At 35.5% G+C, this 19,010-nt stretch overlaps 1 protein-coding gene across 12 annotated transcripts in view; it reads left to right on the top strand.

Annotated features, from left to right (window-relative positions):
* The window catches only part of RPAP2 (RNA polymerase II associated protein 2), an 83,531-nt gene that overhangs the window by 17,397 nt on the left and 47,124 nt on the right, over positions 1 to 19,010 (top strand). For 11 of the 12 annotated variants that reach the window (XR_003434351.1, XR_003434354.1, XR_003434353.1 and 8 more), the window contains 3 exons: positions 9,192 to 9,227; positions 11,104 to 12,022; positions 17,157 to 17,239. Coding sequence is in view for 4 of the 12 variants with exons in the window: in XM_027114326.1 (XP_026970127.1) it covers positions 9,192 to 9,227; positions 11,104 to 12,022; positions 17,157 to 17,239 (1,038 nt within the window). In the remaining 8 variants the exon portion in view is untranslated. The remainder of the gene's footprint in view (positions 1 to 9,191; positions 9,228 to 11,103; positions 12,023 to 17,156; positions 17,240 to 19,010) is intronic. The other variant, XR_003434358.1, reaches the window with a different exon arrangement.

Genomic DNA, 19,010 nt, shown 5'->3' on the forward strand with positions numbered 1-19,010 from the left:
TTCATCTAAAAAAGGATAGAAAAGAAAGAGCAATGTAACTTGGTGCCTTGTTTCTAAAACAGCTCATAGCAAAAACAAACTGAATTTTATATTGAACCTTTTGTCCAGTACCTCATTAAATTCAGTTTTGGTTTATCTTAGTGTCAGGTACCATTTTTCCTTTTACAGATTGGGAATCAGAGAGTATTAAAGTCACTCATAAAGCATCTAGAAACAATGTTCAGCGTAGTTTTCTTTATGTGAAGTCAGAGAACTGAAACAAAGGAGAGGAAAATAGTAAAGTATATTGAATTCTTTTGGGAGGGGATAAGTAAAGATGGTATCCTCGCAACTTTTGGGGTTCCTTTTTCTGGCTTTAATTAGAGGCATCATGTTAGAAAGAGAGAACTTAGACTTTGAAAGACCTAAATTCAAATCCTAGATTTACTACTCGATATGTGTAGTGATCTTAGGAACTCAGTTAACCCCTCAGAGCTTCAGTTTCCTCATCTATAAAAATAAAGTTGTTAGTTACGTGAAGATTAAATGAAATAATAACCATGTAGCAGAAAGTATGGGAAGATGAAAAAGTCCTGGAGATGGTGATAGTTGCATAACAGTGTGAATGTACTTGATACCACTGAACTGTAGCTAAAAATGGTTTAAATGGTCAATTTTATGTAATGTATATTTTACCACAATTTAAAAAAAAAATTCACTTACCATATAATAAGCAATCAATATATGCTAATTTTCCCCTTCATTAGAGGTTTAATTTTCTTTTAATTCTTAGTGTTTTTCTCAAAAAATATCAAGTTGTATTGCTGGAGATTTCTCATAAAACTACTTAAATTGTATTCATGATTTAGAATAATGTTTACATTTTTATTACCCCGTGATTCAGCCATGCTTGGACCTCATTCTTATTTGGAACCATTCTGCCAACAAGATCTTGAAATAAGAGCTTCCCGTCTCTGACCACAACCTCTATCTCATCTGCATCTGTCACTCCTGAATGTGCTTTGTGACCTCGTTTTGACCTCCTGTCTACCTCAGCTCTATTCTTCTAGGTTGGCAGACCCTCATTAAATTTGTTTTCTTGAGTTCCACTGTCAGCAGTTGTAATATCATCCTCTCAAAAGATCCCAGATTCTTTCTCCCTTAACTTCTATTATGTCCACCTTCTAGGCTTCAGTCATCCTTCTTTTCTGTTGCTGAAGATTATTGGGTAAAGTTCTCAAATAAGATCATTAGCACTTTCGATATGCTGTCTCATTTAATTCAGTCCTCACAACATCCCTGAGGAAGTACCGTTACCCATTTTATGGGTGGTGAAACTGAGGCTTAGAGAGGTTTAGTGACTCTCTCAAGAACACTTAGCTTATATATATAGATTTGGGATTTAAATGCAGATTTGTCTGGCACCAAAGCCTGCACTCTTTGCATTCCTGTGGCCCTGTTCCAGTTCATTCTGTCTAGTCTCAACAGTGTCCTCACGTGTTTATTCTTTGTTTCTTAATGACTATGATATTCAGACCTTTTCTCCTCTCCTTAAACTTTGAACCCCACCCCCAACTCCTAGTAGATATAACCTACTACTTAACTGAAATGATTGAGGGCATCCACCAGAAGCTCCTTCAACATTATTTTCTTCATATGCTTTCTCATTTCTCTGCCTCCTCGTTGCTAATGTAGTACCTCTGTGTTACCGTTTCTGTTCTCCTCTCACCAAGGCCTTGCTGTATGGTTTATTCCTATTTTCTTACTCTTTCAAACTCTCCTTTCATTCTAATTCTTTTTCCTGTACTTTAAAAAGGAAAAAAAAAAATCCTGAAAAATATCCTTTAGATTTAGCAGTCCTGTGGTAATTGGTGATCTTAGCAAGAGCCATTTCAGTAGAGTAATGCATACAGATTCCAGGAGGCAGAGGGTTGAGGACTGAATAGGAGATACGGAATTGGAAATGATGAGTGCAGACTTCTTTAAAGAAGTCTGACGATGAAAGGGGGAGGGATTGTATGGCTCAAGGACAGGGTTGTTTTGTGTGTTTGTTTGTTTAAGAGATGGGCTAAGTTTAAGCATGGTAGTTTACTGAAAGGAAAGAGAAAAAAGGGAGAGAGGTTTGTGGAGTAAAACCTCAGAGTAAAATCCATAGGATTAGCCTCCAATGTCTTTATATACAAATTATATTGATCTTTATAGGCCCAGCTGAATCTGAAGCTTTTCTTCATTGGCTCAGCCAGAAGTTTTTCTTTCTTCTCTAATTTTCTGGAGCAGCTCATCTCTCTCTCATGAATTATATGATGCAGGAGTGTAGTTCTTATGAGCGATGCTGGCTGGCAGTGATTCCTGGCTTTACCACTTACTAGCTGTGTGACTTTCGGCACATTAGTCAGTCTTTCAGTACTCGGTCTTTTTATCTGTAACGTGGGATGGTGGTAGTAGCTATATCATTCTTATGAGGATTATTATTTATAAATATCTTGGAACACGTGGTTTCCTCCTACTAAATTGTAATGTCCTTAAAAATAGGAACCTATTCTTTGTATTACTTAACATACCCAACATAGTCCATACATATAATACTTCAGAATTTTATTTTTGAAGGAATTTGTTGAATGATGGAATATACCATGCATTTGCAGGTTAGCCATTTAGTTAGTATAAGAATCCAGTTGAGAATCACTGTGTCTACACATATTTTTTTTTCCTTACAGTGATACTCAGATCCTGGTGTAAGACCAAATACCAGACAGCTGCATGGTACTGAACCTTGATAATTTTAGCCAGGAAGACTTGGGCGGGGAAGTGGGATAGGAAGAGTGAGAGAACTACAAATGGAAGTGGGAGGAAGTAGTCAACAGGCAATAAAACACTCTGTTGTAAACGTTAGCATATTATTTAGTATGCTAAAAAAGCTCTTAATGGGAGTTATAAATACCCCCTGGAGTAGTCAAGGCTAGTCACCATCCAAGCAGTGTCATTTGTTTTCTTTGAGTAACACCAAACCAAAGTAGCTTCTGTGACTAGAGTTTTCGTGAGTGGGAAGAAGGAGGGTAAACAGGATAATTTGGATGATTGGGAAAGGACACACCTCGATTGGCTGAAGGACTAAGGAAGAAGAAAAAATAGATCAAATTTTTACTGTCAAGGAACTTACTGCCTATTGCCTTATTTTGTCTTTTTCTTCTAATTTTTTTATTATTGGTCTTGGGGGAATTCCTGAACTGCAGGGAAATCTCTAGAGCAGGGATGTACACCTCCTGATGTGTGGTACTTAGATGTTTAATGGGAAAGAATGCCTTGATCAGTTAGCAGTGCCTCCCATAGCTAAGGAGAAGATTGGCAACAAATCATTCCCTGCAGTGCCTAGTATGCTTGCGACTGAACAAAAGATGAATGGATTATCTAGGCAGTAGTTATATGATTGATGCTGTGATGTTTAATTATATAGAAAAATACTTGCAACTGATATTTTTGATTGGTAGCCTTTAAATGTCATAACTCAAATGGCTTCTGGTTCCATCTATCCATTTAGCTTGACTTTTTTTAAATTAATTTTTATTGGAGTATAGTTGCTGTACAATATTGTGTTCTTTCTGCTGCACAGCAAAGTGAATCAGCTATATATATACATATATCCCCTCTCTTTTGGATTTCCTTCCCATTTAGGTCACCACAGAGCACTGAGTAGAGTTCCCTGTACATAGGTTCTCATTAGTTATCTGTTTTATACATAGTAGTGTATGTATATCAATCCCAGTCTCCCAAATCATCCCACCCCTTCTCCCCGCTTGGTGTCCATATGTTTGTTCTCTACGTCTGTGTCTCTATTTCTGCTTTGCAAATAAGATCATCTATACCATTTTTTTCTAGATTCCACATATATGCATTAATATACGATATTTATTCTCTTTCTGACTTACTCTGTATGACGGTCTCTCGGTCCATCCACATCTCTGCAAATGACACAATTTCGTTCCTTTTTATGGCTGAGTAGCATTCCATGGTATATATATACCACATCTTCTTTATCCATTCCTCTGTTGATGGACATTTAGGTTGCTTCCATGTCCTGGCTGTTGTAAGTAGTGCTGCATTGAACATTGGGATGCATGTATCTTTTTGAATTATGGTTTTCTCTGGTATATGCCCAGCAGTGGGATTGCTGGGTCATATGGTAGTTCTATTTTTAGTTTTTTAAGGAACCTCCATACTGTTCTCCATAGTGGCTGTATCAATTTACATTCCCACCAACAGTACAGGAGGGTTCCCTTTTCTCCACACCCTCTCCAGCATTTAATGTTTGTAACTTGACTTTTTTTAATCAAAGATTTTTGCAATATGACCTTCATTACAGCCCTATTTTGCCCTTTAAATGGGATTTATGTTCAGTGCCTTAGCTTCTCTTTAGTGCACACCTATGTTCTTGTATTTTTTTCTATTAATTGACTTTGTTTTTTACTTTTATTATTATTATTATTATTTTTTTGCTGTACACGGGCCTCTCACTGTTGTGGCCTCTCCTGTTGTGGAGCACAGGCTCCAGACGCGCAGGCTCAGCGGCCATGGCTCACGGGCCCAGCCGCTCCGCGGCATGTGGGATCCTCCCAGACCAGGGCACGAACCCGTGTCCCCTGCGTCGGCAGGCGGACTCTCAACCACTGCGCCACCAGGGAAGCTCGTATTATTTTTTTTAATTAATTTATTTGGTTGCGCTGGGTCTTAGTTGTGGCAGACGGGCTCCTTAGTTGCGACTCACAGGCTCTTTAATTGCAGCTCACAGACTCCTTAGTTGTGGCTCGCCAGTGCCTTAGTTGCGGCATGGGAACTCTCAGTTGTGGCATGCGTGTGGAATCTAGTTCCCTGACCAGGGATCAAACCCGGGCCCTCTGCATTGGGAGCTCAGAGTCTTAACCACTGCACCACCAGGGAAGTCCCAGTCGACTTTGTTTTTTGAGCAATTTTAGGTTCACAGCAAAATGGAGAGGAAGGTTCAGAGATTTCCCATAAACTCCCTGCCCACACACATGCATAACCTCCCCCATTATCAGCATCCCCCATCAAAATGGTACATTTCTTACAATTGATGAGCCTGCATTGACACATCATTACCACCCACATCCATGGTTTACATTAGGGTTCACTCTTAGTGTACAGTTTGGGGTTTGGACAAATGTATAATGACTTGAATCTACCATTACAGTGTCATACAGAGTAGTTTTATAGCTCTAAAAATCCTCTATGCTCCACCTATTCGTCTCCTACCCGCAAACCTCTGTAACCCCTTATCTTTTTCTGTCTCCATAGTTTTACCTTTTACAGAATGTCATATAGTTGGAGTCCTATAGTATGTAGGCTTTTCAAACTGGATTCTGTCACTTAGTAAAAAGCATTTAAGTTTCTCCCTGTCTTTTCATAGCTTGGTATCTCATTGCTTTTTAGCACTGAATAATATTTCATTGTCTGAATGTGCCTAGTATTTATCCCTTTACCTATTGAAGAACATCTTGGTTACTTCCAAGTTTTGGCAAATATGAATAGAGCTGCTGTAAACATAGCATACAGGTTTTTGTATAGACATGTTTTCAATTCCTTTGGGTAAGTACCAAGGCATATGATTTCTGGATTGTATGGTTAGAATATGTTTAGTTTTGTAAGACGTCTCTAAGATGTCTTCCAAAGTGATTGTACCATTTTGCATTCCCACCAGTAGTGAATGAGAGTTTCTATTGCTTTACATCCTCACCAACATTTGATGGTGTCAGTGCTCTGGATTTTGGCTGTTCTAATAGGTGTGTAGTAATATCTCATTATTATTTTAATATGCATTTCTCTGATGATATATGAGGTGGAGCATCTTTTCATATGCTTGTTTGCCAGCTATATATCTTCTTTGGTGAGGTCTTTTGTGCATGTCTTAGTCTGTTCAGGCTGCTATAACAAAATAGCATGGATTGGGTAGCTTAAAAACAAGAGGAATTTCTTCTCATAGCTATAGAGGTTTTAAATCTGAAGTCTTAAATCTGTCAGGGTGCCAGTATGGTTGGGTGAACACCTCTTCTGGGTTGAAGACTTCTGGTTATGTCCTCACATGGTAGAATGGGAAGGGATCTCTCTGGCCTCTCTTGTAAAGACGCTAATCCCGTTCAGGAAAGGTTTGCCCTCATGACCTAATCACCTCCCAAAGGCCCCATCTCCTAATAGTATCACATTGGGTTAGGATTTTTTTTTTTTTTTTTATGGCTGCGTTGGGTCTTCGTTGCTGCGCATGGCTTTCTCTAGTTGTGGTGAGTGGGAGCTGCTCTTCATTGCAGTGTGCAGGCTTCTCGTTGCAGTGGCTTCTTTTGTTGCAGAGCACGGGCTCTAGGCCTCCAGGCTTCAGTAGTTGTGGCACACAAGCTCAGTAGTTGTGGCTCACCGGCTCTAGATCGCAGTCTCAGTAGTTATGGCGCACGGGCTTAGTTGCTCCACGGCATGTGGGATCTTCCTGGACCAGGTCTGGAGCCTGTGTCCCCTGCATTGTCAGGTGGATCCTTAACCACTGCACCACCAGGGAAGCCCTGGATTAGGATTTAACATATGAATTTGGGGGTGAAGGGACACAAACATTCAGAACCTTTGATCTTGTCAGTGTTCTGGATTTTGGTTATTCTAATAGATGTATAGTGGTATCTTGTTGTATTAATTTGCATTTCCCTGATGACTTTTGTAGAGCAGGGGTCCCCAACCCCTGGACCACAGACCAATACTGGTCCGTGGCCTGTTAGGAACTGGGCCACACAGCAGGAGGTGAGCAGTGGCTGGGCGAGCCAGCAAGCGAAGCTTCGTCTGTATTTACAGCCACTCCCCATCCCTCACATTACCTCTTGAGCTCTGCCTCCCGTCAGATCAGCAGCGGCATTAGATTCCCATAGGAGCTTGAACCCTCCTGTGAACTACACATGCAAGGGATCTAGGTTGCACGCTCCTTATGAGAATCTAATGCCTGATGATCTGAGGTGGAGCTGAGGTGGTGAAGCTAGTGCTGGGGAGCAGCTGCAAATACGGATTATCATTAGCAGAGAGGTTTGACTGCACAAAGACCGTAATAAATCAGTTGCTTGCAGACTCTCATCAAAACCCTATCGGTTTAAAAAAAAAAAAAAAAAAAACCGTATCAGTGAGTGGCAAGTGAAGACAAGCTCAGGGCTCCCAGTGATTCTGCATTATGGTGAGTTGTATAATTATTTCACTATATATTACAGTGTAATAATAATAGAAATAAAATGCACAATAAATGTAATGCATTTGAATCATCCCAAAACCATCCCCCCCATCCTGGTCCGTGGAAAAATTAACTTCCACGAAACCGGTCCCTGGTGCCAAAAAGGTTGGGGACTGCTGTTGTAGAGCATCTTTTCAAATGCTTATTTACCATCTGTTTATCTTCTTTGGTGAGGTATCTGTTAAGGTCTTGGGCCCACTTTTTAATTGAGTTGCTTGTTTTCTTACTGTTGAGTTTTAAGTGTGCTTTGATATTTTGGATAACAGTCCTTTATCAGATATGTGTTTTGCAAATGTTTTCTCCTAGTCTGCGTCTTATCTTTTTATTCTGTTGACAGTATTTTTCACAGAACAGAAACTTTTAATTTTAATGAAGTCTGACTTATCAATTCTTTTTTCATGGATCATGCCTTTGGTGTGTATCTAAAAAGTCATCAAGGTTTTTTCCTGTATTATCTTCTTGGAGTTTTGTTGTTGATGTTTTAAAATATTTATTTATTTATTTATTGGCCACACCAAGCAGTATGCAGGGTATTAGTTCCCCAACCAGGGATCAAACCTGGGCCCCCTGCAGTGCTGCAGTGGAAGCATGGAGTCCTAACCACTGGACCACCATGGAAGTCCCTCTTCCAGGAGTTTTATAGTTTTGCATTTTACTTTTTAAGTCTGTGATCCATTTTGAGTTTTTGTGAAGAGTGTAAGGTCTGTGTCTAGATTAATTTTTTTGCACGTGGAACATCACTTGTTGAAAAGACTATATTTTCTCCATTGTGTTGCCTTTGTTCTTTTGTCAGAGATCGTGACTATTCCTGTGGGTCTATTCTGGTCTCTCTATTTTGTTCCAATGATCTTTTTTGTCTCTTCTTTCACCAGCGCCACACTGCACTGTCTTGATTACTGTAGCTTTATAGTAAGTCTTAAAGTCAGGTAGTGTCAATTCTCCAACTTTGTCCTTCTCCTTCAATATTACGTTAACTATTTTGGGTCTTTGCCTCTCCATAAAAACTTTAGAATGAATTTGTCAATATCCATAAAATAATTTGCTGGGATTTTGATTGGGATTTCATTGAATCACAGATCAATTTGAGAAGAACTAACTTCTTGACAATATTGAATCTTTCTATCAGTGCACATAGAATATTGATCCATTTATTTAGTTCTTTGAATATTTACTTTTATTTAACATGTTTTGTAGTCTTTAGAAGCCACTTTTTCTGAGTACTTCAGAAGCACTTTACAGAGTTTTCCTGTCCTCTTGGATTCATTTGCTATTATATTTGTTCCTCTTTGTATTTGGCTTTTTAAGAGCCTTTTCCTCCCCCTTTTTAATGCCCAGCCATATGTGATTTCTGGTATTGCATAGCAAAATTGTCCCTAGAGTTAAATCACCTGACCTACATACCTCACATCCATGCTACAATACAACTGCTTTCTCAAAATTAGGGCAAAAAATCTTATTGACCATATAAAGGAAATAACAGGAGAATTATAATATTGAATAAATAATCTCTGACCTCAACAAGCTTGTAGTCTAGTTAAGAAACTAGACTTAAACATACGAAAAGTAAGATATTTAGATAAAATTTCTGTGTTAGGTCATAGAAGAGCACATGATTAATGTGTATTAACTCTACAGACAATGATGACTCCGGAATTTAGAGAAGGGAGAGATTTACTAGCAGGTTAGTCAAGGAAAACTTAATTGGGCTAGTGGAAGTTGAACTTAGTCCTGAAATATAAGTAAATTTTGGATTAGAAAGATTAATTCATATTTCTTGTGGATGAGTTTTATAATATGTTGTGGTTTAAGAAAAACATTAAAAAATCTTTATATGAACTATTTCCTTTTAAATTATATTTTCTATCCAAAGTGGTTATAATAAACACTTGAAAGTGTTTGACATATCAATTGCTTTCAGTTTTTTACTTCTGTGTTTTTGTCACAGATGTCCTGATTTTCAGCTGCTACAGGAAGGACAAAGGTATGGTTGAATCAGTATCACTTACCTTCTATGTATTCTTGTTAATAGAAGCATTAAGAGTAAACCAGGTGATATGAACTCTTGGACTTCCTGTGCTAATGCATTATGTAAGTGCCCATTCTAGCCCACAAAAAGAAATATTTGCCTTGTACAGCTTTTTTTTCTTTTGTGATGGTAAGATGATGTGTTTGATCTGTATGATTTACTGTACAGCTGTTCCTACCAAGGAAGTCTAATTGAACCTGTTGAAATATGACACAAACACAGCTTCCATCTGAGATATTGTGCTTCATTGTCAACTAGATTGTGCCAATTACATTTGTTGAAAGGTTTTTATAGAACATCAAAACATTAATGTATCAGTTAATTATTTGAAAGAGTGTCTAAAGCATTAATAGAAATTCCAAGTTGTGATTTTTTTTCTAAACTTTGCTCATGGTATTGCTTGCCCAACCATGATCATCTCTCAAAACATATCCTTTTATCTTCCAGAATAAATTTTCCTAGTTATTAGTCACTACCTTAGTTAGATGGAATTGAGCACAAGTGAGAGATATTTATTATTCGCTATAAATCTTTAACTTACAGCTTCAAAATAGTATAGAAAAATATAATTACCATACAATTCCAAGAGAAAGTATACATGAAAATTGAGTTGTTCTAAGTTTTTTGAAATTGTACTTACTTCAGATACAAGAGACAGTCTGTGGCTATGTAGGCTAGACTCTAACTAAAAAATGGTATAAAATACTGAATGAACTTATCTTTTTTCTCCATTCCCATCTACAACCTTATTTTCAACTGTTTTTCTTCTTCTTTTACACTTCCCCCAAGCATGCTTTTTTGTTTATTGCTGAATTATTTTATTTCATTTTATTTTTAAAAATTGTAATAGGCTTTAGGGGGATAGGTTTACAGAAAATACAAAAAATAGGTTTACAGAAAAATTGTGTGAGAAGTAGAGAGTTCCCATATACCCTTTCACCACCCTCCAGGTGCTTCTTGACCTAGAATCCTTGCCATCCTGATCTTTCAAAGTTGTTATATGTGCATTTGCTTAAGGGTAATTGCTCTCCTATCCTTATTTATCTCAAGTTTGTATAGACAAAGCTCTCTTTGTCTCTGCTCTTTCATATTTTTTAATCTTTTATAAACCTAATCTGAAAATTAAAGGAACATAGGCAAAGGGAAAACTGTTGTCTTATTATTATCATTGTGATTTAACTCTGGGATTTTCAAGTATAAGTATCTTTCATTGATAAATGTTGATTTGCCAACTTTATTTTCTGCTATGACTTTCTTGAATTTTTCATTCAGTGGAATTTTCTGCATAACTATCAACCAGAATTGGAAAATGCTTAAACGTCTCTTTTTATTTTTGTTTCAAAATCTAAACAGTTCCTCTCTTTTTTTTGAGAAACCAATAATGAAGTTTTCAAAAGAATCCTTTTTTAAAAAAAGATATATAAAGCAGTTACAGAAATGGAGAAAGCAAAAATCAAAATAATTCAGTAGGATGGAATTATCAAATGTTGGTTTGTGGGGTTTTTGTTTTTGTGTGTATGTTGTTTGGTTTTTGTTTTCTTTTCTTTTTTGCTATACTCTTACAACACTTTTAAAATAATCGGCGAGAAAATACAAGGGAAGAAGATGGAAAGAGACTTATATCAAATAAATAAGATGTAGAGAAATTATAGAATTATAACTTTCTTCTGAAATGTGTATGTGTGTGTGTATATAGGCCTAGGTAAATATAAGCCTATAAATAAGGCCTTGCCCAGGGAATAAAAGTTTCTACCTTGAAAGTTACAAAGTATAAATACTGTGGGACATGTTGCTTTTCTGTTACAGTTGTTTTGTTTCTTTCCCTCAACAGTGGTCATTCTGGAGAAGAAATACAGTTATGCAGTAAGGCCATTAAAACATCAGATGTTGACAAGCATGATGAATCTAGTTCTTCTGGCACTCATAATGATAGTAGCAGTGATAATGAGCAAGACTTTGTTTCCTCCATTCTACAAGGAAACAGACCAAGTGCAACGGGTATAAGGCCACAGCTGCACAAAAAAAGCATAATGAAAAAGAAAGCTGGTCAAAAGGTTGACTCCAAACATGAAAGCAAAGAACAGACAGTAATAGATGTCACTGAGCAGTTAGGCAATTGCAGATTAGACAGTGAGGAGAAAGCTGCTGCTTGTGAACTTCCTTTACAGAATGTATGTACTCAGATTTCTTCAGATAGGTCTCCGCAAGAAAAATTAGAGGCTTCAAAAATTTCTGAAAATAAATACAGTAGTTCAAAAATAACTCTTGTAGGCATAAGTAAGAAAAGTGCTGAGCATTTTAAGAGGAAATTTGCCAAATCGAACCAAGTTTCTAGGTCAGCTTCTAGTTCAGTGCAGGTGTGCCCTGAAGTTGCAAAGGCAAACTTACTTAAAGCCCTGAAGGAGACTTTGATTGAGTGGAAGACAGAAGAAACTTTGAGGTTTTTGTATGGCCAGAATTATGCTTCTGTATGTCTGAAACCCTCTTCAGCCCCTCTGGTTAAGGAAGAAGAACTTGATGAAGATGATGTGAACTGTGACCCAGACAGTCATTCCCCTGCCTTGCAGGAATCTCAGAACAGCTTGGATGAGTCTTTACCGTTTAGAGCCTCAGATACAGCCATTAAACCACTGCCAAGTTATGAGAACTTGAAAAAAGAAACTGAAACATTAAATCTAAGGATCAGGGAGTTTTATAGAGGACGATATGTTTTGAATGAAGAAACCACCAAATCACAAGACTCGGAAGAGGTATGTCTTAATGATAATGATTTTTCCATACTGCTAACATGTGGAACACTCACCATAGTAAATCTTGGAACAGGAAGAAAAGTACTGAAGGAATAATTTTTTTTAATTTTCAGAATTTTCTTTAGTCTTTCAGTCCTTTGGTTTAAAATTTCATCTCCAGTATTGACATTATTATTTTCCAAATAAGTTAAAGTTTGCCCCAGGAAATTTTCATCAATATTTAACATTTTTCTCTAATGTAGAAATAGCCTACAATTGTGGGACAAAGTTTTCTTTAAAACCTAATTCTTAAAAAAAAAAAAAAAACCTAATTCTTCATATAATATCTAGACTCTCTGAAAAGGCTTGTTTTTTCTTCGTTGGTATGTATGCTTTCAGATTTCTACAGAGGGTGTGTATCTTTGTGTTTTATTTCCAATGGGACTATATGCAGTGGAATAGACTTACTAATTGAATAGTAAAATATTTGGATAATATTTGGCAAGCATGCTCACTTAAAATATTATGAATGAAAATTATTTAGTAAAGGAGACTTACTGGGGAAATAGTGGACATAGGAGAAAATGGAAAGAGCACATTCAGGTAACGTAGATTTGATTATCTGCTCTGTCATTTACTAGCTGTATGAAAACTTAGTCTCTTGAGTCTGATTGCTTATCTGTAAATGGGATTATAAATGGCTTCCCTTACTCAATTTTTATGAGTTTTAAAGATAATGCATATAAAGCATTTATCCCAGTGCCTGACATATAATTGGTACTCAGTTATATGTAAATAGTTATATGTAGAAACTGATGTTATGCTGCTGAGATTTCATGAGGTTCTTTCAGTATTTCCATTACCCATTTTTGGTTGATGTGTAGTTTGGGAAAGGAAGTCATTTGGCATGAAGAGGAATAGGTGATAACCTTGTTTTACCATAGGAGTTTGTTTTCTGAGTAAATATGGCTCTAAATTTAAGAACACATTTGGAGATTTAAAAAGAGTGTGAAAGTGGAAATACAGTAAAACTTTAGAAATTTCTTATATTTCTACAGAATGTTACCTAGCCCAACACTATATTTGAAATCACTTCAACTGGATTATTAGACAGCATCCATAACTTTATATGAAGCCTGGAGAAACATTGTTCTCTGTCATTAAGCTGCATAACTTTACTATAGCACTTGTTTTATTGTTTTTATGCTAATAAGCCTTAAGAAGGAAAAAGTAATCCCTGAAATTTGACTGCTTCTCTGTTGCTAAAACTTTTTCATTGCAGAAACTAACACAAAATTGTAAAGCAATTATACTCCAATAAAGATGTTAAAAAAAAATTTTTTAATATATATTAGAAAAAAAACTTTTTCATTGAAGTGTAACACAAATAGTAAGTGTACAGCTCATTGCATTATCACAAGTGAACACACCAATGTAATCACTACGCAGGCCAAGAAATTTGAGTAAACCAGAAGCCCCACTATGTCTCCTCCAAATCATTACCTCTTTCCCAAATTAATGACTATAATAGCATAGATTAATTTTCCCAATTTTGAACTGAATGTAAATGGATTCACTCAGTATATGTTCTTTGGTATCCAATTTATTTTGTGCAGCATTATGTTCATGAGTCATTTGCGTTGCAGATAGTTGTAGTTCATTCTTTCATTGCTGCATAGTATTCCATTATATAAATATACCACAATTTATTAATGTAATAAGCATTTAGGCTGTTTCCAGTTTGGGGCTATTATGAACTATGCTGTTATGAACTTTTCTTGTGTATGTCTCTCTTTTAATGTGTATGCATTTCTGATGGGTATGTACCTAGGACTAGAATTTCTGGATCAGAGTGTATGCATATATTCAACTCTACTAGATAATGCCAAACAGTTTTCCAAAATGGTTCAGCCATTTTATATTCTACTATCACTGTATGAGAGTTTACATGACTCCATATTCTCACCAATACTTGATATTGTAACTTTTCACTATTCCGATGGTACTGATTTTAGGTTATAATACATTTCTCTGATGATTAATGAGTTGAGTACTGTTTCATCTGCTTATGAACCATTTGGATAGTCTCTTTTGTGAAGTGCCTGTTCAAGTCTTTTTTTCCATTTATCTATTGGAATATCAGGAATTCTTTATGTATTCAGGATTCAAGTCCATTTTTGTGTATTGCAAATATCTTCCACTCTGAGACTTGCCTTTTCCCTCTTATTAATGGTGTCTTGAGTCCAGTTTACTAATGGTTCCCTTTAGTGACTTCTTTAAGAAATCTTTACTTAGCCCAGGTTATTTCATCTTCTAGAAGCTTTGTTTTTCCTTTAACATTTAGATCTGTAATTCATCTGGAATTGATTTTTGTTTACGGTGGGGAGTATCAGTCAGGTTTCATTGTTTCTCTCTGGGGAAATGTGTGCACATTAAAGTACTGTTGATTTTTCTTTTTCTTTTCTTCTCTTTCTTTTTTTCCTTCTTTTTTGTTTTGTTTGTTTGCTCATTCCTTAAGTTACTGAGAGAGATGGGCAAGGTGGGTCAAAATCTCTCAGCATAATTATAAATTGATTATTTTTCCTTTCAGTTTTGTGAATTTTACTTTTAATATTTTGAGACAATGATCTTGGGTGCAAATGTGAGATTATTATGTCTTCCTGGTAAATCTAACCTCTTAGCATATGGAGTGACTTTGCTCTCCATTGATTTTATTTATTTATTTTTGGCTTTACAAGATCTACTTTCCTGACACTCTCATTCTTTTATTAGTATTTTCAAGGACTATCTTTTTTTAAAAAAAATCTAGGTTGATAATCTTTGTCAGTTACGTAGAGAATTTAGTCCATTTACATTTAGTGTCACAATTGATATATTTGGGTTTAAATCTAGCATCTCACTTGTTGCTTTCTGCATGTCCCACCTGTTCTGTGTTCTTCTCTCCTTTCTTGCTTTCTTTGGATCAGATATCATTATTCCATTTTTTGCCCTCTGTTAGCTAGTTTTTATACATTCTTTTACTGATCATTAATTGGTTTCCCTAAAGATTAAAAACTGAATCTGTGTCTTATTAAAATCTAATATAAGTTAATACTTTTATTGCTTCCTGGACAATTAGTACCTTAGAAACTTTAATTCCATTTACCCCATCTTGACTTAACATGCTCTGTTGTTGTGTACTTTTATTGTCTCTGTATTTTTAAATCCTACAAGATTGTTTATAGTTGGTATTAAGTTGGATTTATCCAATTAATTACTCTTTTACTGTTCTTCATTCCTTCCTGCATCTCCATTCCTTCATCTGGGATCGTTCGCCTTGGGCCTGAAGAATATCCTTTTTTTCCATTAGTGCCAGTTTGCTAATGATGAATCTTCTCAGTTTTGTCAGGACATTCTTTATTTTACTTTCACTTTTGAAAGATGTTTTCCTGGACACTGAATTCTAAATTAATTCTAAATTAGTAGTTATTTTCTTGCAGCCCGTTGAAAATACATATTCATTGTTTTTTGGCTTCCATTTATTCCTCTTATTTGAAAATACTGTTTCTTCCTTTAGCTACTTTTAAGATTTTTTTTTTTTTGTCTTTGGTTACCGTCAATTTTAGAATGCTTTGTGTGTGATTATATTTGTATTTATTCTTTTGGCTGTTATATACTTAAATCTGTGACTTGATTTCTTTTATCAGTTTTGGAATATTCTCAGTTATTATCTCTTCAGGTATTGCTTCTGTCCCATTCTCCCTTTCCTCTCTACCTGGTACTCCAATTGCAGATACGTTAGTCTTTTTCACTGTATCTTCTGTTTTTTTTTTTTTTTTTTTTTTTTTTTTATCTTCTGTTTTTTATATTCTCTTGTGCTTTGCATTACCCCAAGCCGGGGGGTGGGAGGAGAGGGGTGTGTGTCTGTGCTTCATTCTGGATATCTTCCAAATCAGTATTCTCTCTTCAGTCTTTTCTACTATGTTATTAAACCTATCCATTGAGTTCTTTTAAATACTGTTTTTTCAGTTACTAGGAGTTTTGTTTGGTTTTTTTATATAGCTTCCAGTTCTCTGCTAAAATTTTCCATCTTGTTATTTTTCTTTGAATATATTCAGCATAGTTATTCTAAATAAGGTTGATAACTTCATTACATGGATTTCCTAGGGGTTGATTTCTATGAGCTAATGTTTCAGATTTTGATCATATTGTCTTGTTTTCTTATTGTTTTATTATGTGGCAAACATTGCATAATAAAAATTAGAGATAGCTTGAAACCCAGGCTGATGTTATCTTCCTCTAGAACAGATTTGTGTTTGCTTCTGGCAGATGATTTGCTGGTCTAGTTCCCTGACTAGGTTTTGAACCCGGGCCCCCTTCATTGGGAGTGCAGAGTCTTACCCACTGAATCACCAGGGAAGTCCCACCAAATCACTTTAATCCAATCAGTGATTAAGATGATTTGAAGCTGGGCTTCAGTCCCTGCAAGAGCCAGTCCATTTCCTCTTCATTCTTACTCCTGGAGTATGGTCCATCTAAGTCCTGTTCTCAAGTTTGGGGTAGGTTGACAGTACCTCTTCCTTCTTGGCATGCCCTGAACTCTGATGCTCAGGTTCTCATAATCTAAATTGCCTCTTCTGGAATTAGTCAGTGCCTTCTCTGGAATTACTTCCTCCAGAATCTCAGACCATAATTCTTTACTACCTTATTAGCTCTCTGATGCTTTCAAACAATCGTGGGTTTTTTCCCAGTTTTTTCAGTTTTTCAGCAGAAGAAGTGGTTTGAATTATCTTGTCTGCCGTTTCTAGAAGTGGAATTTCCCATAATACATTTATAGCATTTGATAATTTTAGTCCTTTAATCTCCTATATTTATATAGTATTTAGCATTTTACGAAGTCTTTTTGTATACGTTTTCTCATTTAATAAAGAAGGTATTAGTATCCCTATTATACAGATGAGAAAATGCTCTCAAAAGAGGGCAGATGGCTCAAGCAAGTTCATACCAGCCTACTGACTGAGCCAATACTCAAATTTAAATATTCTAATTCTGAAGTCTAATTTTTATTCTACCATACCACAGGTATAAACTTTTGTGTTTTAATGTTTGTTGTTCTTATCAAAGAAAGAATGTAAATTTATGATTTTATTTTGCTTTGTTTGAAAATGTGATTCAGCATGATCCCACCTTTCCACTGATAGATTCAAGTTCTCAGAACCAGATTAGAAAACGCATCGTACTTGAAAAATTGAGTAAAATGTAAGTATGTAATTATCATTCCATGTTTATAATATTTAAATTAATTTGGTATGTGTGGGTTCATAACTTATTGGTGTAATCCTTGAATTTTGAACAGAAGAATAACGTGTAAAGTTTATGTGGATTTTGTCACCTGAGAAATTTAGATTTTTAAGATGTCCTACCAAAGAATATTGAAATTGTTTTGTGTAGAAGACATAGAGACACATAATAAAGAGGAAGGTTGAAATTATGGGAGTAGAAAATCAAACTGCCTCACTCCCATTTAATAATCTAGTGAAGTCAGGAAAAAATATCAGAGCTAGACCCATTTAAATACTGATTTGTGGTAAATGTGTCACATCAGTTTCACGTGTAAATAAGATTTTATAAAGGTTTAACGGTTTATTATTCTATATACATATTCATAGAACCGTTTCACACTCAACAACCTGAATTTTGCAATTTAGTTTTAAGCTTCCCGTAGTGGAAGTTGTTGTTCTTGTAATTAGCCCAGTCATAAATGACATTTGAAAATTGCAATCTTGGTTTCTCTTTCAAAAGGAGCTTGAAAATCTTTTTTTCAGAGGTGTGACGGCTATCTTGAACTTTTCAACCAGCATTTTTTTTCTTCAGCAGAAAAGACAGAAAGGTGTTTTTCAGTCAATATTTAAGGTGCTGTGCACGTGCAGAAGTCTTAATTTTGTAGTAGTTCAAAAATAAGAAAAGCCTATTTTCTAGAAGCCATAGTATTTTGAACAGCTTACTTCTCTAAATTTTACATGTTAAATAAGTGTTTAAATTAATATTTATTGAATGCCTGTTGTGTGTTAGACTCTTCATATATAATAAATCTGTTTTGTCTTTTACCTGCTCTTCATACTTGTACATTTGTTTCTGTTAAATATTAGTTTAGACAACAGTGTAAGTCACCATCTGTCTGATTCATAGAATAAGAAGATATCAGTCCTTGATTTTAGTTACAAAGGTTTTGAAAGTTGGGATAGATTAACTATACTAGCATGTAATTAGTAGGTAGGGATTTATGTGAAAATAGTTTTCTAGACTTTTTATCTAATGAAAGTACCCAGTTTTAAATTTAAGACCACATAGGCATGTCATTGAAGGAATTTGGGCTACAACAGAAGATACCAAAAGGAACCCTGCTAGAAGACCAAGTTATCGATATTAGGGCAGGAACTAAATTTGAGAAGTGGTGGAATAATTTAAGAAGAAGCACAAAGAACACTGAAAACAAAATAATTATAGTGTCATAGGGATTTTTTTGGTTGGTTGTTTATGAAAGCAGTTGAGTTTTTTCTCATTGTAAAAGTAGCACCAACTGTACAAAAAACTTTTAGAGAATCAAAGAACATGAAATATGCACTGAGTATTAGATGATATTAAGGAATTGTTAATTTGGTTAGGTGTGATGGTTTTATTATTATATACGGAAATGCACTTGTATTTAGAGATAAATAAGGAATAATTTAGGGGTCAAATGACATGATGTCAGGGATTTACTTTAAGATACTGCAAAAGAAAAGGAAGGAAAAATGAAGCAAATGTAGCAAAATATAGGGAGATTGAATCTGGAAATAGAAATATGGGGTTATTGTTACTGTCTCTATTTTGAAACGTGTTTTAAACTTTTATAATAAGTTTTTTTAAAAAGTAATACATGCTTATTCCAGAAGATTTAGGCTGTAGAAAGTGATATAAATAAGGAAGCGAAAATCACCTGTAATTCCACCACTCAACAGTAACTATTAATATTTTGATGTTTATCCCT

The sequence above is a fragment of the Aethalodelphis obliquidens genome, unplaced genomic scaffold (assembly GCF_003676395.1).
Source record: "Aethalodelphis obliquidens isolate GAN/ISIS:26980383/991018 unplaced genomic scaffold, ASM367639v1 scaffold13, whole genome shotgun sequence".
Taxonomy (NCBI): Eukaryota; Metazoa; Chordata; class Mammalia; order Artiodactyla; family Delphinidae; genus Aethalodelphis; species Aethalodelphis obliquidens.